This window comes from Equus przewalskii, chromosome 24 (assembly GCF_037783145.1).
Source record: "Equus przewalskii isolate Varuska chromosome 24, EquPr2, whole genome shotgun sequence".
In the NCBI taxonomy this organism is placed as follows: domain Eukaryota; kingdom Metazoa; phylum Chordata; class Mammalia; order Perissodactyla; family Equidae; genus Equus; species Equus przewalskii.
In genome coordinates this window covers 10469891-10497689 of record NC_091854.1, presented here as the reverse complement: position 1 = coordinate 10497689, position 27799 = coordinate 10469891, and the positions used below count along the sequence as shown (strand labels likewise).

Below are 27799 nucleotides of genomic sequence, written 5' to 3'. Positions count from 1 at the left end.
CAGTTCAGATCCTGGGTGCAGACCTAGCATCACTCATTGAGCCATGCTGTGGGGGCATCCCACATGGAAGAACTAGAATGACTTACAACTAGGATATATAACTATGTAGCAGGGCTTTGGGGAGAAAAAAAGGAAAAAAAAAAGAGAAAGATTGGTAACAGATGTTAGCTCAGGGCCAATTTTCCTCACCAAAAAGCATACCTTAAAAAGAAAAAGAAAAAGAAAACCCAAATATCATGCACCTACTATGTGCAAGGCACTATATTACATACTGAGATGCAGCAGTAAAAAAAGCAGGTTTTGCTTTCAAGGAGCTGACATCCAAGTGGTAGAGACCTTGAAGATAAACTTGTCCACGGAGAGTTACTGGAGTCCTTGGTCTCTTAGGGAGATCTACGGATGGGCTTGAGTGGAGACCCTTGAAATTGTATGCGAAATTTTATATGTGCATAGGTAGATTTTTCTGGAGAAAGGGGTGATAGCTCTCATCACATTTTCAAAGGGATGTTCCAGTCAAAAACGTTAAGATTTTCTTTAAATTTCAAATTAGAAAATAAAATATCACATAGCAGCAGAAGCAAGACTATAAGCGAAGAGAACACTGCAATGTTCTCTGTTATGGAGTACTAATTTATAAGTATTATCCTGAGAGTAAAGATGTTTCTCTTCTTAAAATCATCCTGAAGGGCCAGCCTGGTGGCGCAGTGGTTAAGTTCACACGTTCTGCTTTGGTGGCCTGGGGTTTGCTGGTTCGGATCCCAGGTGTGGACATGGCACCGCCTGGCAAAAGCCATACTGTGGTAGGCATCCCACATATAAAGTAGAGGAAGATGGGCATGGATGTTAGCTCAGGGCCAGTCTTCCTTAGCAAAAAGAGGAGGATTGGAGGCAGATGTTAGTTCAGGGCTAATCTTCCTCAAAAAAAAAAAAAAAAAAATCCTGAGACAAAGAATGGATGCTGGGAGACCAGTTGGGATGCTATTGTTATTGTCCAATACCCACAGTTTCCCTCCAGGTGACTTAGCACTGCATTCTGTCTTTTTTCCTAGTCCCTTGAGATGTACTCCTTGTCCCTTTGCCCCTGTGTGCTCTCTCTCAATCACTTGTGATCTGTTGGGTCAGTGAGCCAATCTAACCAGCCCAGTCAGTATCCCACCTGCAGTCCACAGCCTAGATCCAGCATCCCAGACCTTTTGCTTTTCTATAAGGAGAGCCTGAGCACATAATTTGTAACTATCAGAGACATTCAATTTTTCTATCTTTTTAAAACATAGCAATATGTCACAAAATTTCTAATTATTGTAGTTTTAATATTTATTATTTTAATGGCTGAGAGGCTACTGAATTCTAGAATAATTTTATCATTTGCTTGCATAAATAACAATGCTATGTTCTTTTGTGAGTATGTGTTGCTTCTCCATTTTTAAACAGTTTGCTGAATAAATTGACATGATTGCTATTACTAGATTAAAGGGTATAAACATATTTTTGGCACTCTATTTATATAGTCAAACTGCTTCTGAAAAACCTGACAACAATTTATATTTTCACAAGTCAACACTAAGTTGTCTCATTTAACTTTTTTTTCCCCTTTTTCTCCCAAAGCCCCCTGGTACATAGTTGTGTATTTTTAGTCGTGGGTCCTTTTAGTTGTGGCACGTGGGATGCAGCCTCAGCATGGCTCAACAAGCGGTGACATGTCTGCACCCAGGAGTCCAACCGGCGAAACCCCGGTTTCTGCTTCTGCGGAAGCAGAGCGTGTGAACTCAACCACTTGGCCACGGGGCCAGCCCTTCATTTAACTTTTTGTTAGTTAAATTAATGAAACCTAATTATTGTTTTAAATTTGTACTTTTTACTGTTTGTATTTCTTATGATGTGAAATACTTGTTCAAGGCCTTTCTCACTGGAGTCACATGAGGCCCTTCCATTCTAAAGCCCCTTTGTTTGTACTAGTCATTCAAGGCACGTTGAGTACCTACTATACAACGTGCTGTTAGGTGTTAGGTACCGTGGAGGACAAAGAAATGAACCAGGAACGGATCTTTCTGTCAAGTGGACTGTAAGTTCTTAATTAGTCTGTAACACTCTAGAGACTAAGATGACCTCTCTTTGCAACCCTGGTGAGAAACACACTGCCTGATATGAAGTGAGAGCTCAATAAAGGAAAATAAATTGGGGAGGCAGGGAGGTAAAACTGAAAGCTTATACTTGGCATTCTTTGCTGTAATTTCTTTATTTTTATAATGGGAATAATTCCCCTTTCTTTCTGAAGAGTATTTATTGTGCACTCAATATTTTAGATGCTGGCAGTACAGCAATAAATCAGTTCTCCTGGAACTTACATTCTACTGAGAGAGATAATAAAGAAAACAAGGAAGTAAATGAGATAATTTCAGATAGCAATAAATGTTACAAAGAAAATAAAATAGGTCAGTATGATAGAAAGTGCCATGTGTGTGGTTTCCAAATATTAGATAAGGTGATGAGGGAAGAAAGACTAGAGAAAAGAAGGCCAAGGGCTGAGCCTTGGGGTCTCTGACAGAGAGCAGAGGGGGAGGACGCAACAAAGGATTAACACCCAAAGGATGAGAGAAGACTTTCAACTACTTTATAGGATTAGAGGAGAGGATCTATATGACAGTAGAAGTGTACTTCCTTAAAACGTTTCCTTAAGTAGCTCATTGTCTGACAGAGTAGAGGGAACTAGAGACGTAAAAGAATAACGTAACACAGAGCAATGGGGTATCTGTTATAAAAGAGGTATAGGTAAAATGCACGAGCATTCAAAGAAAGAAATTCACAAAATAGACAAATATTCATTCCTCAGCCCCAGTGTAAGAATGCCTCTCTGGAGCTGTCCAGACCTACATTAGCAGACTGGTTCGCTTCTTTCCTTTGCCACCACCATAACTTATACACTCTCCACTGTTGACCATCGCCCCACATTCCTATTCATCTGTTTACAAGTCTGTCTCCTCTACTAGGCAGGGAACTTCCTCCAGGTAGAAACTGTCTTTTAAAAATCTTCTCTCCCACAGGACCTAGCACCTAGGAGATCCTCAGTAATTTCTGAACAAATGAAAGAGGTCAGGAAGTAGTGAAGCAGGGATACTGGAATGACAATGGGGAAGTAGGGGCAGAGCTGAATGAGCTCCGTGTCAAAGCGGGTCACAGTACTAAACAGCAGAAATCACTCAACCTTCTTGTTACACAGCCCCCACGTGGTGCTGCCAATAGTACTGGGCACAAAAAGACGCTGACCAAATACTTATGAATGCGTTCAGATGAAAGGTTATTCTAGCAGTGCAAACTAAAGATACATTTTCCCCATCATTGCTAGCCCTTCCACTTGCCCTTATCTAAATAAGCTATAAAAATAAGAACGAACTACACGCAACAAAATGGATAACTCCCACAGATATAATGACAAACGAAAGAAGACAGACTCGAGTACATACTGTATGATTCTATTTATATCCAGTTAAAGAGCAGGCAAATGAACCTATGGTGACAGGAGACAAAAGAGTGGTTACTTCTGGGAGGGTAGGCTAGGAAGGGGCAAAATGGAGCCTTCTGGGGTGCTGGAAATGCACTGTATCTTCACCTGGTGTGTGGTTACATGGATACACACATGTAAAAACTTATCAAGCTGTACACTTAAGATTTGTGAATTTTATTGCATATGCATTCTACTTCAAAAGTAATTCAAAATAAAAAAGAGCATAAAAAAAAAAAAAAAAAGAGCATAAAACAAGTAAAAGATTCAGACAGGACAAATGATAATGATTAATACAGGTAACATGATGTTAAAATACTTACTTCATCTCCCTCATCAATTAATCCGTGTATGGCATTAAAAAGAGATCCATATGCTCCTACTGTCACAAGGATTTCTTTATCTGGATTGATTTGATTTTGATAAAGTTTTTCATAAAGGCAGGACAGAGCTTTCACAAGTGATGGATGACCCTGTTGAATAAAAAAGAAGAAAAAAACCCTTGAATTTGATTATGGGACCTCCTTCTTAAGGTAATTTGGCTCTAAAATGTAAGAATTGTTAAAGTTTGGGTTTTATAATTATCCAAAGAAAACTTGTATTTTTAAAAGGCAGTAAATTAAAAGATTTTTTTTCCTGCCTTTAGAGGGTTCCTCCCTGGATGGTCATGAAGACTTCCTCATGATTAAAAACTTCCTATTAACGACTGGTTTTGGAAGAAAACATTTTAAGGTATTTGCTTTGAATAAAAATTGATTTCAATACCAAATATATTGTTGACAGTATATTTTTTTTTGTTTTTTTTTTTGAAGGTTTTATATATTTTTTTATTAAGGTTATGAAAGTTAACATCCTTGTGAAATTACAGTTGTACATCATTATTAGTCATGTTGTAGGTACACCACTTCACCCGTAGTGCCCTCCCCCCACCCCCCTTTCCCCTGGCCACCACCGATCAGTTCTCTTTGTTGACAGTATATTTTTTGATAGTAACTAAATCACATTTGATTATTTTTTGACAGTAATTAAATCATATTGAATAGTTGGATTTTTTCCCCAGTTAAAATAAGCCAAAAACCCTTCATTAACTGCATATCCCCTGAATTGGTTCCTCCAGTTGCTGAAGGGAAGGTTATGGCAACCAATGGACTATGGAGAGAGGACAAAAACAAATGCACCAAAGAAGCACACATTAGCGTTGGTGTGGTAGTACATGGTAGGAGGGAGTGGAACGTTATTCACACTGACAGCCAAGAGAGCAGCAGTTACCTAGAACTTTCACCAGAGGAACAAGAGCTTGTAAAGTCACAAGGTCTGAGACGTGTGGGGAGTCTCAGGACTCCTTGATTAGCTTCCTCAATTCTTCTCTTCTTCTGTGTTCTCTACCCTTCCCTCCTTCTCTTTCTTTTCCTTCCTTTTCCTCTCCCTGTCTTATTTGTTATCAAAGTCATTATTTCTTCTGTCCAGCATGTATTTCTTCTGTTTGCTTTTGAGGAACCACTCTGATTTTCTGTCAGTTGTGAGCGAGAGTCCAAGTGCAGGTCACGTGCCTTTGTTTGGAAAGCACATTGGGCTCTGGAGGAATAAAGCAGGTTAGGATGCAGAAGAGTGAGGCTGGGTGGACACACCCCAGGTTTGTGAGGTCAAAGAGCCTTCGGTTCCTTCAAACTTGTCCATCCCAGTTGAGGTGAAGAAAAAGAGGCACGTTGTGTCAAAGATGCATGTATTTGTCACCTTTTTATTCCTTTCAGAACATTGGCTAGTATGTCCCAGACACTCACCCAGATAAAATCAACAAAAACAAAGCTATAGCTCATTTTTCATATTTTGAAATTAGAAGATACTATAATATTAAAGAAACTGGGTACAATCAATAATTGAGGAGGCGACAGAATACAGCCAGCAAACTGAAAAATATCAGCAAAAGGAAAAGACCACTTAAATTCAAGCTCAAAAAATATATATGAATCGTGGAAAAAGCAAGAGAAGGTTGTCACCACTCCTAGAAATCCAAAATTGCCTTTGAATTTCATTTTCACACCAGGTCTAACAAATTCCAGCATAGGGTAATCTGAAAGCAACTATCAACATTATACATCTTTCCTTAGAATAAGGGTCTGTGTTTGTAAAATTTTTTAATTACAAAAATAATTCATGCTTCATATAATACGTAAAACTAGGCAAAGATTTGTAAAGAAAAATTATGATCTCTCCTCAACATCACTTCTTTCCCATTCCCCTGAGGTGACCAATGTCCACAGCCTGGTGACAGTGCAACACCACTCCCCGTGCTGATACCAACATAAAAACACATACACACTCACATACATTTACAAAAACTGGAACACACGGAAATGAATGGGCATGGTTACGTTCGAATAGAATTTTATACAGTATACAGGGGTGGGTCAGCTTTGGCCCAGAGGCCACAGCTTGCCAAACTCTGCTATAGATCAGTTTAGGGGAAAATGACATACTAACATTAGTCTCCCAATCATGAACCTTGTCTATCACTCCATTTACTTAGGTATTGTTCAATTCCTCTCAGCAATGTTTTGTAGTTTTCAGTGTACAGATCTTGTATATATTTAAAAAATTCAGTTCTAAACATTTCATGTTTTTGGATGCTATTGTAAATGGTATTCTAAAAAATTTTACTTTTTAGCATGTATATAAAAATATAATTGATTTTTGAATACTGGCTTGTGTCCTGCAACCTTGCTCAATTCACTAAGTTGGGGTAGTTTTTTTGTAGAATCTAGGAAATTTCTGGATATCCTAGGCATTTCATCATAGAAGGATGGGGGTTGGGCTGAGGTGGAGAGAAAGAAAGTACAGTCCTCCCTCAGTATCTGAGGGAGATTGGTTCCAGGACCTTTCCGGGATACCAAAATCCTCACGTGATCAAGTCCCTAATATAAAATGGGGTAGTATTTGCATATAACCTACACATATCCTCCCCTATAGTTTAAATCATCTCTAGATTACTTATAATATCCATACAGTGCAAATGCTATGGAAATCGTTGTTATACTGTATTGTTTAGGGAATAATCACAAGAAAAAAAAGTCTGTACACGTTCAGTACAGACACAGCCAGCATAGGTCTTTCCATCTGTGGACGGCTGACTCTGCGGATGCAGAAGTGTGGATATGGAGGGCCAACTGTAACCAGTTGGAAATAGAGGAGAATAATTAAGAGGCAAGTGCTGAGGCTGCATAAGTGTTAATGGGAGAGAAAACACACGATTCCAGAGAATATTCTCCCTCCCTTGTGTCCATAGGACCCCACCCTAGAACAACAGCCAAGATGAAGACAGGACAGTGGAGGGGCTAGAAGTAGAGGATGGCTTAACCTGGGAGAAAAGGGCAAGTTCCACTGGTTATCAGGTTGGATCAGCTGGTCCCAGAAGGTCAATTACATAGGAGTGACAGCAGTACATTCACATACAGCACAATATAAAATACAAGCTTATGGCCCACAGGGGCCTCATATACTTACAAAGCCCCGGGTGTACTGATTCAGGCTATCCGTTGTTGCAATCTTTGACAATTCTTCCTTTATGTACATAGGAAGGGATATATCTGGAAGGCCTTGGCCAAGATTCACAACAGAGGGGTCTGCAGCCAACTTGGTAAACTCAATCCTATGATAAAAAAAATACTAATATTAATAAGTACTACAATTACAAAATTAGCTTTTTAGACCTCATAGTCTTAGTACGAAACTGAAAAATAAGACCTAGTTGGGTCTTACAGATGAAAAAAAATGAGTTTTCAACAAAAATGTTACCATCTACAAAATGACTTTACCTAATAAAATGATGGCTGAACTAAAGCACTTAATGTTTCTTACAAATCTCAATTCCATGATGCCCATATTATAATCATAGATTTTTTTCCTCAACCATATGGGTTGTTAGGTTCTCTTATCAACCATTAGAGAGTAGAGCCGATCAGAAGAGTTCACAGATTAGAAGGTAAGTTCCATGAGGGCATCAACCAAATTCGTCCTTTTCTCTGCGTATTTCCAGTGCCTAGCACAGGGCTCAACACATTGGCTAAAGGAATAAATCAGTGTGTAGATTTTTAACTTCCTTCCATTTCCATTTAATGGATGAATTAAACTAAGCGCCTTTATTTATAGACTGTAGAAAAGGCTAAAAATTCCCAACTAAGGATATAAAAAATGTGTAGGAAGAAAACCTCACCAAATTATTATTGCTTATCCTAAGGTACTCACCACACATTACTATCAAGGCCTTCTATTCGTTTTGCATTTTTGAATTTCGAAGACATTTTCTGAAAGACATAAATATTGAAAGGGCCTATAAATCTCTTTAATCAAAATACAAAAATGCCAGAAAACCTTGGGTAATGCTTCCCTTTCCTTATTGTCACCATGGAAAAAGCAGTACCATAGAGGCAAATTCCAGACTCCAGTACAAAATTCTGTAGAAGAATTCATCTCCCACCGACTGCCCTAAGGAGGCTTTTTCTTACAAACTTTAGATGTTTATCTTCTCACATAAGAACAAAAATGTCATCCCAGACTAAAAAATAAATCAGTGTAAAGGCCTCAAAGGCACTAGAGAAAACAATAATGATACTAAAAAAATGTCAGTTTGAAAAAAATATCTTGAATTGTGCTCTGAAGATCACTTTAGGTAAGATGCTGAACAGTTCACAAGTGAATCCCTTGGATGCCATACAGGAAGCACTCAACAAATGGTTTTAAAACTACTCAATAAGGGGTTCCAAATAATAATACAGCTAACATTAATGAGTACTGAGAATGTACCAGGCACTGTTCTAAGTGTTTACATAACCCACTTAATGTTCACGCCACCCTCTGCAGTGGTTCTATTTTAGCCATAATTTTCATCTGAGGAAAGTGAGGGACAGAGAGGATAAGATAGCATAATGTTACAGATCTGCCCAAGTTTACAAAGTAGTAACATTTAAACCCAATAGATTCAACTCAGGATTTGAACCCAGGCAGTCTGACTCCAGAACACATACTCAGAACTATTTCCATATAGCCCTTCTAAAAAATATTATTGAAAGGCTGCCTCTTAAATAAGTATGTTAGACATTTAGATCAGGTCTAATTATATCAAGCAAGCCAGGGCTGTGGTAGAAAAGCATTAAAAGTTAAAATTATGGTACAGTATACAATTTTTTAGTTCTTTAGAATCCAAAATAAAGTTCATACTATTTCTCAAAAGCATTGAATTCGCTTCAAGTTCATTGTTAACAAGCTGCTGGAAATAAAGAAAATGATCGGCAGCATTTTTGTAAAGATTTCCTAATAGAATATTAAAGTCATTTTAATTTAATCTGGGAGGAAGATAATGATAATGGCTACAAAATAGACCATTGTTCTCATTCTATTACCCATAATGGAATCAAGAAAAACACCATTTTGCTCTCATATTTTTAATCTTTAAAACTCCAGTAAAGTGAATCACATTCAAATTCCCCAGAGGTGAATGTGCTTCCAGAACAGCATTAGGATTAATGCCCACCTGAACACAATGCTATTCCAGAGACCACAATTATAAAACTGAAAAGTCCCAGAATGACAGACAGAAAAAAGATATTTTACCAATTGTTCCTCTGCCATCTCTAGAAAAATGTTAAAAACTTAATGATTCATTCATATGTGACTACAAACACAAAGAACAGATTCATATACAAAAAGGTGAGCACAGTCTGCAGTCAAGAATTTAGACATCCAATCCAAGTTTACTTAAAGTACTTAGATAATTGAGGTCACAATGCATTTTCAGATGTAATTTTAAAATTTGTGTCTAGAAGAGCCTCTTCTCTCGGTACTCTCCCTGCCTCTGCTCCCTCCCAACACTGTGCCTCAAACATTCTACTATTCCCAATACACCATGCTCCCTCTCATTTCTGTAGCTTCACACGTGATCATTCCCTCTACCTTAGTGGTCTTTCTTTACCCATGTTTCTCAACCTCTTTTTCATCACTGCCCCCCAAGGAGACATTGTAGACTTTTTCCCTAATCATCCCCCATTAAATATTACAGGATAAAATTTTGTCAGATAAAGTTGAGCTCTGCATAGTCACAGAACATTGTAAAGTTAAGGTTCATTTCACCTGCCAAGCACAATTTTCTCCCCCTTGGGGGCAACACCGCCCCTGTTGACAATGCATGTTCTCTACTCAGTCTAATCCCTGGTCCCCACCACCCTGTCCCAGGCCTTGGCTAACCCCTAGTCCACCTGCCACCTGCAGTTCTCAAGTTAGCCCTGTTTCCTCCAGAAAGCCTTCTCTGATTCCCCATGACAGAGTTCGGTGCTCCTCCTTCCTATGTGCTCCTATTACATGTAATACTTTCCAGTATTTACTCCACATCATTGTAATTTCTCTGTTTGTCTGTATCCTCCCTTAGACCATAAGCTCTATGAGGACTTTGTCTAGTTTGTTCACTGATCTGTGTCTCTAGTAATCGGGTTTCTCCACAGAAACAGAACCAACAGGATGTGTATGTGTATATATAATATTTATATATTATATATAATAAAATGTATTCATATATATATACACACACTGATATATTTTAAGGAATTGGCTCCTGCGATTTACACGGGCTGGCATTTCAAGATCTGCAGAGCTGTCCAGTAGGCTGGAGACCCACGGAAGAGCTGATGCTGCAGCTTGAGTCTGAAGGCAGTCTGGAGGCAGAATTCCCTCTTCCTGGGGGAACCTCAGTCTCTTAAGGCCTTCAACTGATTGGATCAGGCCTACCCACATTACGGAGGGTAATTTGCTTAAAGTCTACTGATTTAAACGTTAATCTCATCTGAAAAATACCTTCACAGGGACATCTAAACTGGTGTTTGACCAAGTATCTGGGTATCATGGCCTAGCCAAGTTGACACATAAAATTAACCATTGCAGAGTAACAGAGTATTACGTCTAGCACATGGCAAGTTTTCAACAAACATCTGATGAATAAGTGAAAAAACCACACACATTAGGAATGAAGTTATGGTGTTAATTAGCTTAAGTTATGTGAGGTACTTATTGTTTCAGTCAGCTTGAGTTACTTTATGCTTCAACAGCAAATGACCCTAAAATATTGGCAGCTTAAAATCATAAAAGTTTCTTTCTTTTTCATGCTACACATCCACTGAAGGTCAGCTGCTGCTGTGTTCCATGTCACTGTCACTCTGAGACATAGACTGATGAAACTGCCTTATCTGGAGCACTGCCAGTTTCATAGTAGAGGGAAAAAAATTCTTAAAAGTTTCTGCTTAGTTGTACACACCTTACTTCTACTCACATTGAGCAATTCCATGGCTAAGCCTGACATCGACATGGCAGAAATGAAGCCTAGAGGTATAATGAGATAGGTGGTTATTATGGGTTCAGTTCTGTTCCCCCAAAGTTCACATGGTGAACTGTTAACACCTAGTACCTCAGAATGTGACTTTATTTGGAAATAGGTTCACTGCAATGTTATAAGTTGAGGGTATTAGGGTGGGCCCTAATCCAAGACGACTGGTATACTTATAAAAAGGAGAAATTCAGAGACAGACTGCCATACAGGGAGAACGCCACTTGAAGATGAAGATGGAGGTGATGCTGCTACAAGTCAAGGAACGCCAAACATTGCAGCAAATCACCAGAAGTTAGGGGAGAGGTGACGAACAGATTCTTCCTCACTTCCCTCAGAAGGAACCAGCCCTGGCAACACCTTGATCTTGGACTTCTAGCATCCCAAACTGAGACAATACATTTTTGTTCTTTAAGCCACTTCGTTTGTGGTACTTTGTTAAGGCAGCCCGAGGAAATGAGTAAGTGGTGAAAATGTGTAAGACACCCTACAACGTCCAAAGATGTCAAGATTCTGCAGTAGGTGCAAATGCTCACTGTCTAAGAATTGCTTTTCAGAGTGGATCCAGTATTAGGAAATAAACCTGGAATCCCATGGGGAATTAAGTACGAGCCCAGGAGTCTAATTCTATAGGGTCCATACAATTTCTGGACCAGCTAACTCCATGAAGTGGCTTCTGCTCCCAGGTAGGCTAACGCCTGGCATTCATATACTGTCCTGCTATGTTACAAACACAAAACTGCTAGTGAAATAATCAGCACATCTGTTTTTTTTTGAGGCTGAAAAATGCAGTTCTACAGAATCAACAGTAGATGCCACTCCTGGTGGAGATGAGAAAAAGCTTATTGTTATTAAGTCTTTTAAAATGTTTACTGCAATGGTGCTGGAACAACGACAGTTTGGAAAGATGAAAAAAAGAAATACCCCCCAGTATCCTAGAACCCTAGCATACTAAGTTCCAATGGCATATATTTTGAGGACTCTGCCTGTGAGACCTGACGCATTCAGGTGGGATACGACAGTGCAGAACGTTTTCCCAAATGGCGGGTTGAAGCGGGGGAAATCGAGGCTGATAAATCAAGACAGGCTATAAGTCAGGTCTAAAAAAAATAAAAGACTGCAAGACGAGGCCAGAAACAGAAATAGCACAGCTAGTGCTTGGATATGTGAAGAATCGGGCGTGAGAAGCCAAAAGCCTCAGCTACTTCAAGACTAGGCTGGGGCAGAAAGTGAGCACCTGCATAATGGGCACTCCTTTAATATGGTGCCCGGCTGCTGGGGTAGCCAAGACATCCATTACCTTCTAGAGCTATGAGTTAGATATGTATAGTTGTAATCATTTGTAATGTTTTTATATATTTTGCCTTTTCTCTCCAGAGGATCAAACATTTTATGAGTTTTCTTAGTCATCATAAAATTTTCACTTTTAATTAGTAGGTAGTACTTCAGGTTGTTCATGATCACACTTTACTCATTCATTCCCTGATTGTTTGGGTATTCCTTAGCATTACACCACTTCCTAGATGTCTTTTTTGTTTAAATATAGATTTTAAAAAGAAACTTTGTGCATTTTCCCTTTGGAAAGGTAATTTATTGACCCATTACCAGTTTGAGAGTTTCCTAGAAATTTGATTGTTCCCAACATGACTAAAAAGAAACTGTTATACTCTTTCCCAGCTTTGAGGGTAAGAAACATTCCAGTGCATAGATCCTTTGAAGCTCCAAAGCTGTGTTAACCAGATCTCTTAGTCATACAGACAGAGACTCAATCTGAGAGTTTAGGTGAAAAGAACTTATTAGAAAGCTCATGTCAGCATGACAAGGAGAGAAGTACAGCCAGGCTCAAGAGTATGTGAAACCAGAGACCTGAATCTCACTAGGACTCTGCTTCATCTATGTTTCTACCCAATCTTAGCCTTTCTCCACATGAGGCAAGACACAGTCATTCTTCACACTTTCACCACCATAGAGGAACTAAGAGTTGCTTTCTCTGGGTCCAGCTTCAAAACTTCTACGGAAGAGCTCTGAATGGCCCAGCCTTGGCTAACAAACTGGCATTTCCTCCCAAATTTAAAAAGTGCTATATTAAAATGGTTATTAAGAGTATGATGAAAAAATATTACAGAAAACAGCGTAGAGTAAGACTGTCAGAAGTGTAGAGATGATTGACCAAATGATGATGTCTTTTTTTTTGATGATGTCTTTAACGTGCTCACCACCCAGTCAAAAAATGGTCCAGACCTGACTCCCCAAGCCCCGGCCCTTCCAGGTGTGCTCCCTGAGCTGGAACCTGTCAATGCCCCTGGAGAGTATCTCGATAAATATACCAGCACCTATTGAAACACATGGTTGGAATGAGGAAAAGAGTATCTTTCAGAAAAACAGGAGGAAATGCTGTCCTTAGAAGGAGGGAGCATCTCAGGCCACAGCAGTCTGTGAAAGTCTCTCTAAATGGGAAGTCTAATAGGGAGAGTGGTGTGGACACTCTGCCTCTACAGAGAGCTGAAGGTATGGAGCCCAAGCTCCTATTGCTTGAACAGAGTTGGGCGAAAAGCTGACTGGAGAACTAAATTCTAAGGTAAGGGTGAAATTAAGTTTCCTCTTACATGCCAACTCATTGATTACTAGTGACTGCAATCTCATGTCTCACTTATAGTCTAACCACACTGGCTTTCATTCATTCATGCAACACTTATTTACTGAATACTTACAATGTGGAAGGCACTTTTCTGCTTGGGATATATCAGTGAGCGAAACAGACCAAGATTCCCCATTCTCATCGAGCCTTTTTTCTTTCTATGCCTTAAATGCTACAGGTTTGTTCCCAAGTGTCGTAGATTATATTACTCTATATAATTATTCACCCCTCCTTTCCAGTAGGTGAGATTGGCCACGTGATTTGCTCTGGTCAATGGCATGTGAAGGAATGTGACATACACTATGTCAAGGAGAAGCTTTAAACGCTGTTGCGTGGTTTTGCCTGGTCTCTCATTCTTCTGTCTTCTACTAGGAGAAGACCATGTCTCATGTCGGGGCTACTCCTTTAGCCTGGATCCTGGGATAAGAAGACACATAGAGCAGAGCTGCGACCTGAAGCACAGCCACAACTGACTCGTAGCCTACAGGTAACATGAGTGAGAATGGAATGTTTACTGATATGAGCTAACTGACATAACAGCCTTTGCAATCACTGTGTCCTCTGCCTGGAATGCCCCTCTCTTAGATCTGCACATGGCTGGCTCCTTACGTTGTTCTATTCAATACGCTCTCTACTGAAACAGAACTTTCTCAGAGAGGGCTGCCTTAGCATTAGCCATCCCTTCTCTCCTACTAACACCACTGAGAATTTTAGCATGTTTGTCTATTGATGTTTCTTACGACATTCACTACTATTTGAAATTGTTGATCTTGTTAATTATCTGACTCTCTCACTAAAATGAGAACCTCAGAAAACAAGGACTTGTCTTCTTCAGAGCCGTATCTCCAGTCCCTACAATGGGGTATGGGAGGTAATGTGTTCAAAAGTATTTTCTGAACACGTGGATGAAATCCTACCTCTTAGATATCCTCATCTTGAATTACTTCAATGGTATACTGACTCTAATCCATCATTTGCAGTGCTCCCGAGTTATGTACGTAAAACACAGATTAGGGGTTGCTACTATCTTGCTCGCAAATCTCCAGTGACTCCTCAATCTATGGATTGGAATTCAAATTCCAGCCTGCCATTCAAGTCCCTGAATCTATGTCCACCCTTCTCCCCGACCAGGCACCCTGTTACATAAAGTGATTCGATAGCAGAGGACCACCTGCCACTCTCTGATAGGGTGTGTCTAGTTCCCATAATTTTCGTTGAGTTCTTTCCTGTTTGATATGATCTTCTCCATCATCCCCAATGTAGTAGGCTCAGAAATGATCTCCCCAAAGATATCTGCATCCTAATCCCTGGAACCTGTGAAAGTGACCTTATATGGCAACACATACCCTCATATCCTAATGGATGTGATTAGATGAGGGATTTTTTTTTTTTAAAGATTGGCACCCGAGTCAACATCTGTTGCCAATCTTTTTTCTTCTTTTTTTAATTTCCCTTCTTCTTCTCCCCAAAGCCCCCCAGTACATAGTTGTATATTCTAGCTGTGAGTGCCTCTGGTTGTGCTATGTGGGACGCTGCCTCAGCATGGCCTGATGAGCAGTGCCATGTCCGCGCCCAGGATTCGAACCAGCAAAACCCTGGGCCACCGAAGCGGAGCACATGAACTTAACCACTCGGCCATGGGGCTGGCCCCTAAATCAAGGATCTTCAGATGGGGAGATTACTTTGAATTATCCAGGTGGGCCCTAAATGTAATAACAGGTACCCTTAAAAGAAGGAGGCAGAGGGAGCCTATACACACACAGAGAAGGCCCCTCGAAGACGGAGCAGAGAGAGATATGAAGATGCTGGCCATAAATAAAGATTAGAGTGATGTGACCATAAACCAAGGAATGCCTGCAGCCACCAGAAGCTGGAGCTGGAGGAGGAAAGGAATGGATTCGCCCCTAGAGCCTCTGGAGGGAGTGTGGCCCTCTGACGCCTTGATTTTGGATTCTGGTCTCCAGAACTGTGACAGAAGACATTTCTGTTGTTTTAAGCTGTCAAGTTTGTGGTAATTTTTTATAGCAGCCACAGCAAACTAATGCATCCACCTATTTAAGCACAGTCTACCCAACAAGATATACATTAGATCGAATGTCTAAGGAATGTTCTCAGATCCCCAGTTACAAGTAATCTTTTCTTCCCCTGTTCTCCCCTAGATCTCTTTCCTTCTACCTTCCCAGTTTCGATGGTACGTGTGCACGTCTGTGTTTAGGTTTTCTTTTAGAACCTGAACTTTGTCTCATTTCTCATATCTTTCAGGTAGCCTAGAAAAAAAGTATACATATATTTGCACATATATCTAAATCTTTATGTTCATATATTAGATTCTCAGTAAAATATATTTATTGAATTAACAATAATCTTGCTTAGGGACCTACAGTACAGTGATGAAAAGCATTAACAGTCTGAGTAAAGAAAATTACTAAACCCTTCTAAACCTACATTTCCTTATCGGTAAATTGGAGATAAAAATGGTACTTACAATATAGGACAGTTACAAGGATGAGATATCATAAAAACGCTTAGTGCAGTAGCACATGGTGAACACTCAAATATTGCTTGACTTAAAAAAATCTATTACGCTATTCTAAGAAATCAGCATAAGTCACCCCAAAATATGCCACTTTCATATAAGGACATTTTGAGCTGAAGGTAATAAGCAGCAGACACAAGAAAAACTCTGCCTCCTCCTCTCTACTAGGGTAGGCAGGACATTTTTAATCACCAAAGACATTTCTAGACTCTTATCAGCTGAGACAGCACCAGAGGAATCTATACAATCAAGCTTATTAAAACAACCCTACCTTTCACTCCTAAACTCCTTTTCCTTTGTCTTGTCACTTCTCTACAAATTTACTGCTCTTTGTTAAGTTGCTATAGAAGCCCAAGTTCTTACCACCCCTTTGAGTCACTCATAACTGAGTTCTCCTGTGTTTATTATGTGCAATGCACATGTTAATGAAATCTGTTTTTACTCTTGTTTTAATCTGTCTTTTTGTCAGTCTAATTCTCAAGGCCTCAGCTAGAAAACCTAGGAGGGCAGAGGAAAAAGTTGTCTATTTTCATCCTCCATAATACCATTCAGTGGGCTGAAATATCTCTTAAATAGTTGTCAGATGAGTCACAAAATGAGAGAAAGTATTTACAATACCTATATCTTACAAAAGACTTTTATTTATTTATTTCTGAGGAAGATTCACCCTGTGCTGACATCTGTTGACAATCTTCCTCTATTTTGTATGTGGGTCACTGCCACAGCATAGCCGCTGCTGAGGGGTGTAGGTCTGTGCCTGGGAAGTGAACCTGGGTTGCCAAAGCAGAGTGTGCCAAACTTACCACTAGGCCATGGGGCCAGCCCCAAGACTTTTATTTAGAAGATAACCTCTTGCTGTACAATCTGGCAATCAACTCCTTGGTATTTTACCCAAAAGAGTTGAAAAATTATGTCCATATAAAATCCTACACATGGATGTTTATAGCAGCTTTATTCGTAATTGCCAAAACTTGGAAGCAACCAAGAGGTCCTTCCGTAGGTGAATGGATAAATAAGCTGTCGTACATCCAGACAACGGAATATTATTCAGTGCTAAAAAGAAATGAGCTATCAAGCTTTGAAAAGACATGGAGGAACCTTAAATGCATATTCCAAAGTAAAAGAAGCCAATCTGAAAAGGCTACATACTTTATGACTCCAACTATATACATTCTAGAAAAGGCAAAATCATGGAGACAGTGAAAAGATCAGTGGTTTCCAGGAATTAGGGGGAGGAGGGATGAATACATAGACAGAGGACTTTTAGGGCAGTGAAACTATTCTGTATGATACTATAAAGGCAGATTCATGTCATTATACATTTCTCAAAACCCACAGAATGTACACCACCAACCGTGAACCCTAACATAAACTATAGACTTTGGGTGACAATGATGTGTCAGTGTAGGTTCAATGTTTGTAGCAAATGTACCAGTCTGGTGGGGGATGTGGATAACGGGGGAGGCTATGCATATGTAGGGGCAGTGAGTAAATGGGAACCGCTCAATTTTGCTCTGAACCTATAATGCTCCAAGAAAATAAACTCTATGAAAAAATTAAAGATTCTTTAAAAACTGAAAAAAAAGAGCTGCCAGGGTACTCGAAAATCATGTCTTTTTTCTCCCTTTGGACAAAATGCTCCTCAAGCAAGCAGATATTAACAGAACTATCTCATAGATTTTAGATGTTTTCCAAGGTGTGACTATATATCCAAAAAGCCAGACAAATTACATTCTTTCGCCACTAGATGGCATAGGAAAACAACAGAATGTACCTGTAATGGTAGAAGAACCGAAAGTAAAACTCAGAAGTGGACATGCAAAGTAGGGACAGAAAAATCCAATCATAATGAACTCAGAGGAGCACATATTTACCTGGAACTTTCCTCTCTTTTTTTTTAAATTTATTTCTTTTTTTTTTGGAGGATTAGCCCTGAGCTAACATCTGCCACCAATCCTCCTCTTTTTTTGCTGAGGAAGACTGGCCCCGAGAGAACATCCATGCCCACCTTCCTCTACTTTATATGTGGGATGCCTGCCACAGCATGGCTTGACAAGCAGTGTGTACGTCCACACCTGGGATCCGAACCGGCAAACCCCCGGCTGCCGACGCGGAATGTGCGAACTTAACTGCTGCGCCACCAGGCGGGTCCCCTACCTGGAACTTTTAAGCGACACATGTTTAGTTGCTTTACTTTATAATTACTGTGCCTGATATGTTGTAGTTATTTGATACTTGTTGACTAAACAAATGAGTGAAGGGGAAGGAATTTTGATCCCCTCTGAGAGATAATATATTGTAGAAAAAAATGTGTACTTCAATGGAAAACTAAGCAGTGGCTATAGCACACCCTTACAGGGCTGATTCTGGCAGGGCTAGAACTGGTCTTTGACTCATTTGCACCTTTGTAAACCAAGGTAACTGACAGGCATGCAAACTCTGCTCCTAGAGTTTTGATGGACTTCCCTCCACCCTGTGCAAAAACCAGTTTTGACTTTATTTGCATTCAATTTCTCCACTGCATATAAATTTGTGCTTTTCAACTTTTCCTTTGAACTGGTTATAACTTCTGCTTTGTTCTCTCCTATCAATAAAATAAAAAGGTGACCTTGCCATAATCAATCCACTTTTTGCTCGTCTACCTTCTTTGTTCCCACTTCCTTCTGCCTATAAAAGTCTTTCATTTTGCACAGTTCCTCAGAGCTCCTTTCTACCTGCTAGATGGGACGCTGCCCGACTCCAGAATCACTGAATAAAGCCAACAAGATCTTTAAAATTTACTCAGATGAATTTTGTTTTTTAACATTGGAAACAAGGGTTTCTCTAACCTTGAGCTCTGACAGAACAGGTAAATATGCAGCCGGAATACCTGGAAAGAGAGTCAGGTCAAGAAAAAAACAGTCTGATTTATTCTCTTTGAAAACTGAGTTCAAGCAAAGATCTGATGTGAGTAAGCTGGTAGGCAGTGAGTTTACTGCCCCCACTCAAATTCATAGGAGTGAGCCCTTCTGGGTTTCTAGACTGTGTAATCCGATTCACCTTCCCCCACCCCCAAACCAATCAGAATAGCTCATAGAAATTAGGGTTGGAGACTGACAGGCAGGTACTTTCTGCCAGGCACTTAAACCAAGAAGAGGTGTAAAGCAAGATTTGGGGCGAGCCTGTACACACTCCCTCACAGACCTGCCAAGCTCTGTGCTCTGTAATAGATGCCTACATTCTAATTAAAATTAAAATATTCAAGCTTGTTTAATGCAAAGAGCTTTCAAGCCAGGGAGATCTTAGTTCAAACTTAAATAACAAAACTCCTGTGTGATAGTAGGCAGGTTACTGAAACTGTTTCCTCATTTATTAAAAAGGAAAATGAATGCCTACTCCATGCAATTGTTATGATGATTAAATGAGTTAAATTCATAGTGGAAAAGATTCTCTCAGATACAAGAAGGTTGAAGACAATCGTGCACTGCATAATTATGTTTTGGACAACAACAGACCCCATATATGACAGGGGTCCCGTAAGATTAGTATCATATAACCTAGGTGTGTACTATGCTGTACCATCTAGGTTTGTGTAAGTACACTCTGATATTTGCACAAAGACAAAATCGCCTAACAGTTCTCAGAAGGTATCCTTGCTATTAAGGATGAATGACTGTAACTTTACACTGACGAGAGATTTTCACGTATGGAGGTATATGGGGTAACTATTCCCATTCAAAACTGATTCAATTAAAAAAGCCTGGCTTATGGCCTATCAAACATACATTGTACATCAGCTTAACCATTAAAGCAAAGAATGCATACTTCCCTTCCTCCCCTCTATTGGTAACGCCTGGATTAGTCCCTTTGTTGACATCATGGTCATGTTGACCTGCTAATTTGCAACTGAATATCTCTTTGAAAATTTGATGAAAACTTATCCTGGGTGTGTTTAATGTATGTTCTTCGTTCTACAAAGATATAAGACTGTACTGAAAACCAACCTCCTCCAGAATGCCTTCCAGGCCTTCCCAGGTTATAATTCTCACTCTGGCTCATAATAAACTCACCCCAATTTTGATTTATAGGTTGGTTATGGATTCTTTGTGTTGACAACACCAAAGCAGGTAAGAGGATGTGGGTATGGACTAAATCTACAACAGATAACGTTTTTCACATCAAAAAAGAGGGCTGTGATTTCTTTAGGGAAGGACAGATTGAAAGAGAAGGGAAAGTTTTTGTCCTAATTGCTATATAATAAATGTTTTTGTGCTTTTCTCGTGGGCATGTAAATTCAAGAAGACCTTTTTAAAAAAAAGAATAATAATAGGCAATTTTTTAGAACAGTTTTAGGTTCACGGCAAAATTGAGCATAAAGTTCAGAGAATTATTCCCATAATACCCCCCTGCCACCCCCACAGACTCCCCAGCCAACATCCCCTCAGAGTAGTCCATTTGTTAAAATAGATGAAGCAACACTGTCACATCATTATCACCCAGCACCCACAGTTTATATTTAGGTTTTGATGAGGATCAAGGCTGCCACAGGGAGAAAAGCTCAAGGCATCCTGCCCTACATACCAAACTATATCATCCTCCAGGCAGCATAGGATGTCCTGACCTGATCCGATCTGATTCTTATCCAAAGTTATAGGCCCACCCAATAATCAGACCCCACATGCGCGATTACCATTTTAATGACTTTTTTTTTAAAACATAATCTTTCCTTTATCTTGTAAAGAGATAACTCACATACCTATGCCTTATAAATTTAGCCCTACCTCAACCCATTGCAGCTCTTCACTGCCCATGGGTCCTGTCCCATGCTACTTCATGCTATTCTCTGAAAAAAAGAGCACTGGGGCTGGCCCCGTGGCTGAGTGGTTAAGTTCGTGCACTCAGCTGCAGGTGGCCCAGTGTTTTGTTGGTTCGAATCTTGGGCGCAGACGTGGCACTGCTCATCAAACCACGCTGAGGCAGCGTCCCACATGCCACAACTAGAAGGACCCACAACGAAGAATATACAACTATGTAGGAGGGGGCTTTGGGGAGAAAAAGGAAAAAAATAAAATCTTTAAAAAAAAAAAAAGAAAAAGAAAAAAAGAGCACTACCATCAGACCTTGAGAGTCCAAGAAATCTTTCTTTGGACTCCTCGGCTTGCCAAGCCCGCATCACTTTTACTCTTGGTGTTCTATGTAAATGTGTTACATGTACCAACCATTATAGTATCACACATAATAGTTTCCCTGAGAATTCCTATTTAGGAAGGCTATTTTAAGGATAAGCAGACAGGAAGCTATTAATGGAAGAAGAGGAGAAAACCAAAGGGCTAAGAATTACAATCTGAATGACTAAACCTTAAATGAAGACTAGACCAAAAAAGGGTGACACTATCAGATAGTGGGAGTTGGCGCTCCATGAGATCTCTCGAAAACAATGACTCCTTCCTTCTTTCCATGCTTCTTCTTCCCTTCCTTCCTTCTATCTTTCTCTTCCTGTCTCTCTCTCATCTATCTATTAATTTGTTCTCTGGCTTTGTGGCACCAGAGGATTATATAAATTTTATCTCCCAGTTTCTATACCTTTAAGATCTAAGTGCTAAAATAGGGGATAGATAGTGATTTTCATCCTGGGTGCCTCTTATTCTTTTCTTGCTTTATAGCAGTAATTGTTTTCTTAACATTTAAAATATTATTTATTTAAAATTACAGAAGCAATAAAAATGAAACTTTTTTGGTAAGAAAAGCAAATGATCCAGATAAAGTGCAGCCATCCCCCATTATGTTCCCTTCCTCAGAGGTAACTTGTAGAGTAAGTTTTCAATTTTAATGATGGTATGGATGAGAAGAATTTTCCAGTGAAAAAACAGGTTTACAGTAAATAGTCTGGCTGGTTCTAGTAAGCCTTTCTTGATTTAAACTTATCACTACTACTCTTGATACACTGATCATCTGCTTTTATCATTTGCCCAACAGCAGGAAGAATACTTATTTACCTGCGTGACTATTTAACTGCAAAGACTCTGATAAATAGGAAAGTAGGGACTTTTCTGACGTGGTTGTCAAAGATGGACAGCGTTGAATTCTGTCTCAGACAATCTGCAGATTTGAATAATGAACTGTCAGTGGTTCTTACCCGGGATGTACATCCAGAATCACCTGCAATACACTCCAGATGAATCAGATTCTCTTATGATGGGTCCTGGGCATGTACATTCTAACAGAGCTCTGCAGCTAATGGTTCTGCACACAAGCAGCCTCAATTTTGTACTGTGGCTTCATGTGACAACCCTACGTGACTGCACCCACTGCCTGGCTTCAACCAACTTCTCTGCATGGAGGAGGACCTGGACCAAGGTAGTCAGGGTGGTATCAAGAGGAGACAGAATTCAAGGCGTTTACAAGGTAGAAGTTATAGTGTTTATGTGTACAGGAAGAAGTTGATGATGGTTTTTATAAAAATTTCAAACCTATATAAAAGTTGAGAGATTACAATTAGGTTGAACAATTTCAAACTGGCAACATTCACCCATTTTTGACCTACAAAAATAACAAGTTCATATGATTCAACATAATACAAAACACTCATATACATGTTACCTAGATTCAAATTATCAGGATTTTGCCTCTTTTGCTTAATCTCTCTCCTTTTTCTTTTTGTTTTTTATTGATGACTAGTTCTAAAGCAAATCTGAGAGCTTAAGTCATTTTACAGCAATATACTTGGTATACATATCTAAAAAATATTGACATTTTCAATGTCATTATCATATCAATTAATAATAATTCCTTGGTATCATCTAATACTCAATCCACATTCATATTTCTCCAGTTGTCTTTAAAAATGTCTTTTTACACTTTGATTGGACCAAGTTCCTCAACAAGGTCCACACATCATGTTACTGGTTGTGGTTCTTAAGCCTCTTTTCGTCCCAGAGCAGTCCCTCTGAAACACTCCATCCCACTTTTCCCCCATGCCACTTGTTGAAGAAAACGGGTCAGTTACCCACCCTGTGGTTATGAACCACATTCTAGATTTGTTTGCTTTTCCATGTCACATAACCTGGTCCTCAATCTGCCATATTTCCTATAAACTGGAAGTCACGGGGCCTGCACTTATAGTCACTATACTATCCTTTCTTGAGTATACAGAGCCAGCTCTTTAGACCGCTCAAACTAGACAGAGGTGAGTGTAGTATTCTGGTTATGCCACTTACAAGCTGTGTGACCTTGAGCAAGTTACTAAACCTATCTAAGCTTCCACTCTCTCATTTGTGAAACAGAAAGATAACAATTCCTAACTTGAAAAGTTTTGTAAAGATAAGATAAGATAATGAATACACAATGCCCAGCACTAGTCCTGATACAGACAGGCAAGCAGTTGCTCAGTGAATGTCAGTTCTAGCCAATGAAAGAGACGACCTCAGTTTACATAACAGAAATATTCACTCCCACAAAATACTTATAGAGTATTTGAAAAATTCCATCTTTTTTTGACATAGCAGAATATGTACAATATGTAAGTGATTAAGCAATACCTACAGCAGAAGTAGAGAGTCCCAGGATTTTTGAAGAATAAATTGTCTTCAGGAATTTAGTTCTACTTTCAAGGGAGCCGAGTCTCCTCTGGGCCAAAACTATGCTACAGGATAAAGAAAAGTTTTTAAAAGGAGTAAATGTGTAATATTTACATCACTATCAGACACCTGCAGCTAACTGACAGATCACCAGCTTATATAAAATATATATATAAGTTTTTGATAGGTGTTTTCTGTGATATAATCTCATCACCAGAATCATTCAAATCATTCTAATAGACTCCTCATTACCTTATACAAATTTATGCATATGCCATTTTAAACTAGGGATCTGAAAGGATACTGTGAATTAAAAAAATTAGGCTCTATTTAGTCAACTGCACTAAACTACAGTAAGTAAAAGTTCCATTTCTCACAGCTGTAAAATCCAGAATATTTCAATCTAAGAAGTACTCAGATTTCAGAATTGTCTGGATAACAGTCACTAGTAAAAGCACAATTTGTAGTAGTAAATTAAAGTTTTTAGAAACAGATTATTTAGAAAATGAGGGGCTGGTCCCATGGCAAGTGGTTAAGTTCATGTGCTCTGCTTCAGCAGCCCAGGGTTCACCGGTTTGGATCCTGGGCACAGACCTACACACTGCTCACCAAGCCATGCTGTGGTGGCGTCCCACGTAGAAGAACTAGAATGACCTACAACTAGGATATACAACTATGTATTGGGGCTTTGAGGAGAAAAAAGAAAAAGAGGAAGATTGGCAACAGATGGTAACTCAGGACCAAGCTTCATCACTGAAAAAAAAAAAGAAAGAAAAGAAAATTATTTTAGAAGGATTATGGTAAGTCCTTGATAAATATAAAAAACATACGAAAGAATCTTAGGTTATTTTCTGAAATAATACTTCCCTCAACATTTCCATAGATAGCTAGGAAGCCATTTCAATAGATTCCAGTTACATAATAGGTGTGCATTCTGAATTACTTTTCCACCTGTAGGGATATCATCAATCGTGGGTAAATGGAGGAAGATCAAAGCAATAGGAAATTCTATTATTATACTGCCACTTAGAAGTAGAAGAAAACTCAGCTTTCTAAAAATGTTCAGGTAAACAGAATCATCTCATAGGGTTTTACTCTGAGTGTTCTGTCAGTGAATGGCATTTCCTCTATCTCTAATAGTTAAACTTTAGAAAAAGAGCTATACTCTATGGATTCAAAGGGACCACTGAAGCTAGCTATGAATCTCTTTAAGTTCCCAAAATGTTAAGGCTTCAGAAAGCACTGGATGTGAAAAGCAATATATTGGAAGTTTATTAAAAAGTGAAATATAAAATCCTCACCTTGTCAATAAAACCTCAGCTTAATTGACACCCTCTTACTCATTCTACATCACATCAGCCTTTTTGTGTGTGTGTGTGAGGAAGATTGGCATTGAGCTAACAATCTGTTGCCAATCTTGCTCTTTTGCTCAAGGAAGATTGCTGCTGAGCTAACATCTGTTGCCAGTCTTCCTCTATATGTATGTGGGTTGCCGCCATAGCATGCCCACTGACGAGTGGTGTATGTCTGCGCCTGGGAACCGAAGGGGCTGCCGAAGTTGAGTATGTCGAACTTAACCACTAGGCCACGGGGCCAGACCCTAAAAACAGGTTTCTATCCTCAGACAAGTCACTGACTCTTGTTGAACCTCAGTTTCCCCATGTTCCAAAACAAATGAATCATTAGTTTGAAGGCAATCTCAGAAGGTACTGTAAGTCACTGGGTGGTCAGCGTGACCTCAAACTGCAGCTCTTGGGAGATTTCACCCCACTGAGGGTGAGCCATGCCCTCTGGCCACCAGGCCATTCTCCTTAGGGAACTGACACTAAATCCACCTGCTTTCATCTGGAAATTCCAAAGCATAAATCCCACATTCTCTCCCCTACCTGTCTTCTACAGCACATTACCTCTGAATGCAATGTACTACCTGGCAACTGACCCAGCTCTTCACTTCTTTTCCACTTTCCAAACCTTCCACTGTGTCTTTTGAAACAGCTGCACCATAATCAGCAAATTCCATTATAACTTTATGTTCTCACAGGGTTCTTGCTTTACTCAAACCTTACTGTTCCCTGAAGATACCACATCCATCTTCTGCTGTGTTGGCTTTTTCTTATACGCCCCACCTACCTCTTGCTGTCCATTTCCCATTGCAAGATTATTAGTTCCCTCCTCTGCCTCACTGATGTTCTTTTGACCTGGTGATAACGCCTGGTCATTCATTAAGGACTGTGTCATTAGGCACACAGCTTTCTCCTCAACTCAAAGGACTGTGATCATCCCAGGTAATTTCAATGTCTTCAGAGATAACCCTTCCAACAACTGACACATCCCCATGTCCACTGAGCTTCTAATCCATTTCACCTTAGTCACTCTCTCCTACCGTCACACCCTGCACTTTGCCATAACCTCAATCTGGTCTAATTCCAAAGTAATTAACTGAAGCAATCTGCTCTTTGACCATAAACTACTGTCCTTTCAATTTGTGTAATTATTCCAACTATTGCTGTTCTTCAATATCACCAAGATCTCTAAGAGGTTGCCTCTCCTTTTCCCAATCAGCCCTCATCTTTTATTTTCCAGTTTAGATGCCAGTTCTACCATCCCAATAAGGTTCTTGACAATGCTCTAACCACCCCTCCCACCCCAAGTCTGTCTTTTCATCTGTTTTAAAAATCCTCACCCTGGATGAACTCAGTTAAAGTCTGTTTCTCCTACGGTCCAAGAAGCTGTGGACTGCTGGAGAAAGTCACGCAGGCTACGACTGGTTTCACCACAAGTTCATGGGCATTAATCTCAAACTGACCCCCAACACTCTCCAGCATTTCTACTATATTTTATAGGTGAAGGATGGCAGAATATGCATCTCAAAATATGCCACTTTGGCCTAATGATTAATTTGAGCTAAAGCAGCAGAGGCAAAAGGGGCAATCCTTATCTCCCCCTTTCTCCTGAAAACAGTAGATGAAATTCCCATGTGAAAGATGCCCTCCCTGTACCAGGAGAAAAGAGACATTCTTAGACAGGGAGTTGAGGCTGAGAAGGCTGTATAAACAGACTTTGTTAGAATAATTCTTATCCTCTTTAGCCTCCTCATACATTTCAGGTACTTTTCCACAATTGTCTCTCTTGGTTCAAGCTGGTATAAAAGCATTTGGTTTTGCCACTTCTTTGGGTCTTCATTTTCTTATGAAATCTTCTGTGTCACATAGAACTTATAATCAATTTGTGTGCTTTTCTCCTGTCTTATGTCACTTTAATTCTCAGGCCCAGTTGAAAACCCTAAGAGGACAGGCAATATTCTCTCTTATAGTCCAGGATGATTATTTTAATTTTTTCCCCCGCACCACTCTAACCTAAAACCCTCTTTAGTCAAAGCAGATGATCTTGTTTCCTCTCACAGAGAAAACAGAAGGCATCAGATGGGAACTCTCTCAAGGTAAACACCAAACCTAAAAAATCCTTTTATCTTCCTTCCTATTATAGGAAAGGAAGTGACCCTGCTACAAAAGGATGGTCCGCCCTCCCACACTCACAGCTCATTCTCGCCCACCTCTGCAGAGACGCTGCTCCACTGACTGTTACCTTTTTCTCCTATAGAGTCAGTCAGCTTCCCTTGCTCAAGTCTCTGCCAGTTGAAAAAACAATAAAAACAAACAAAAAATACAGATAAAAAATAAAACTCTTGACTCTACCTTCTCCTCCCTGTTGCTCATCTCTTCAAATCAAAACTTTCCTTGTTACTTACTTTCTTTCGAAAGCAAAACTTTTAAAAAGATATCAATTTATGGACCACCCCAGTAGCCTAGTGGTTAAGTTTGGCACACTCCGCTTAGGCGGGCTGGGTTCGGTTCCCGGGCACAGATCTACATGACTCATCTGTCAGTGGCCATGCTGTGGTGGCACCTGAAATTAAAAAAACAAAGCAGGAAGACTGGCAACAGATGTTAGCTCAGGGTGAATCTTCCTCAGCAAAAAACGAAAAGGAAAAAGGTATCATTTTATTAGCTGTCTCCTTGTCCTCAATCTATACTCAACCTAGTACAATCTGACTTTTATACTCATTACTCCACAGAGGCAGCTCTTTCTCAAGTCGATTTTGACCTCTGTATTGTTAAATCCAGGAGACATTTCACAATTCTCACTTTCCTGGAGCAATCTGCAGCTTTAGATACCGCTGGACAAGCTGTGTCTCATCCCAGAA

At 39.7% G+C, this 27799-nt stretch overlaps 1 protein-coding gene across 11 annotated transcripts in view; it reads right to left on the bottom strand.

Moving 5' to 3' along the window:
* KYAT3 (kynurenine aminotransferase 3) overlaps positions 1–27799 on the bottom strand; it is a 54397-nt gene that overhangs the window by 24817 nt on the left and 1781 nt on the right. For 3 of the 11 annotated variants that reach the window (XM_070592441.1, XM_070592444.1, XM_070592445.1), the window contains exons 2-6: positions 24205–24348; positions 23561–23660; positions 7742–7800; positions 7001–7145; positions 3823–3972 (exon numbers count right to left, since the gene is read on the bottom strand). In XM_070592441.1, the coding sequence (XP_070448542.1) occupies positions 3823–3972; positions 7001–7145; positions 7742–7800; positions 23561–23660; positions 24205–24212 (462 nt within the window). In that variant the 5' untranslated portion in view covers positions 24213–24348. Of the gene's footprint in view, positions 1–3822; positions 3973–4768; positions 5075–7000; positions 7146–7741; positions 7801–13576; positions 15246–23560; positions 23661–24204; positions 24547–27290; positions 27502–27799 lie in introns of those variants that run through there. The other 8 variants (XM_070592442.1, XM_070592443.1, XM_070592451.1 and 5 more) reach the window with 7 other exon arrangements.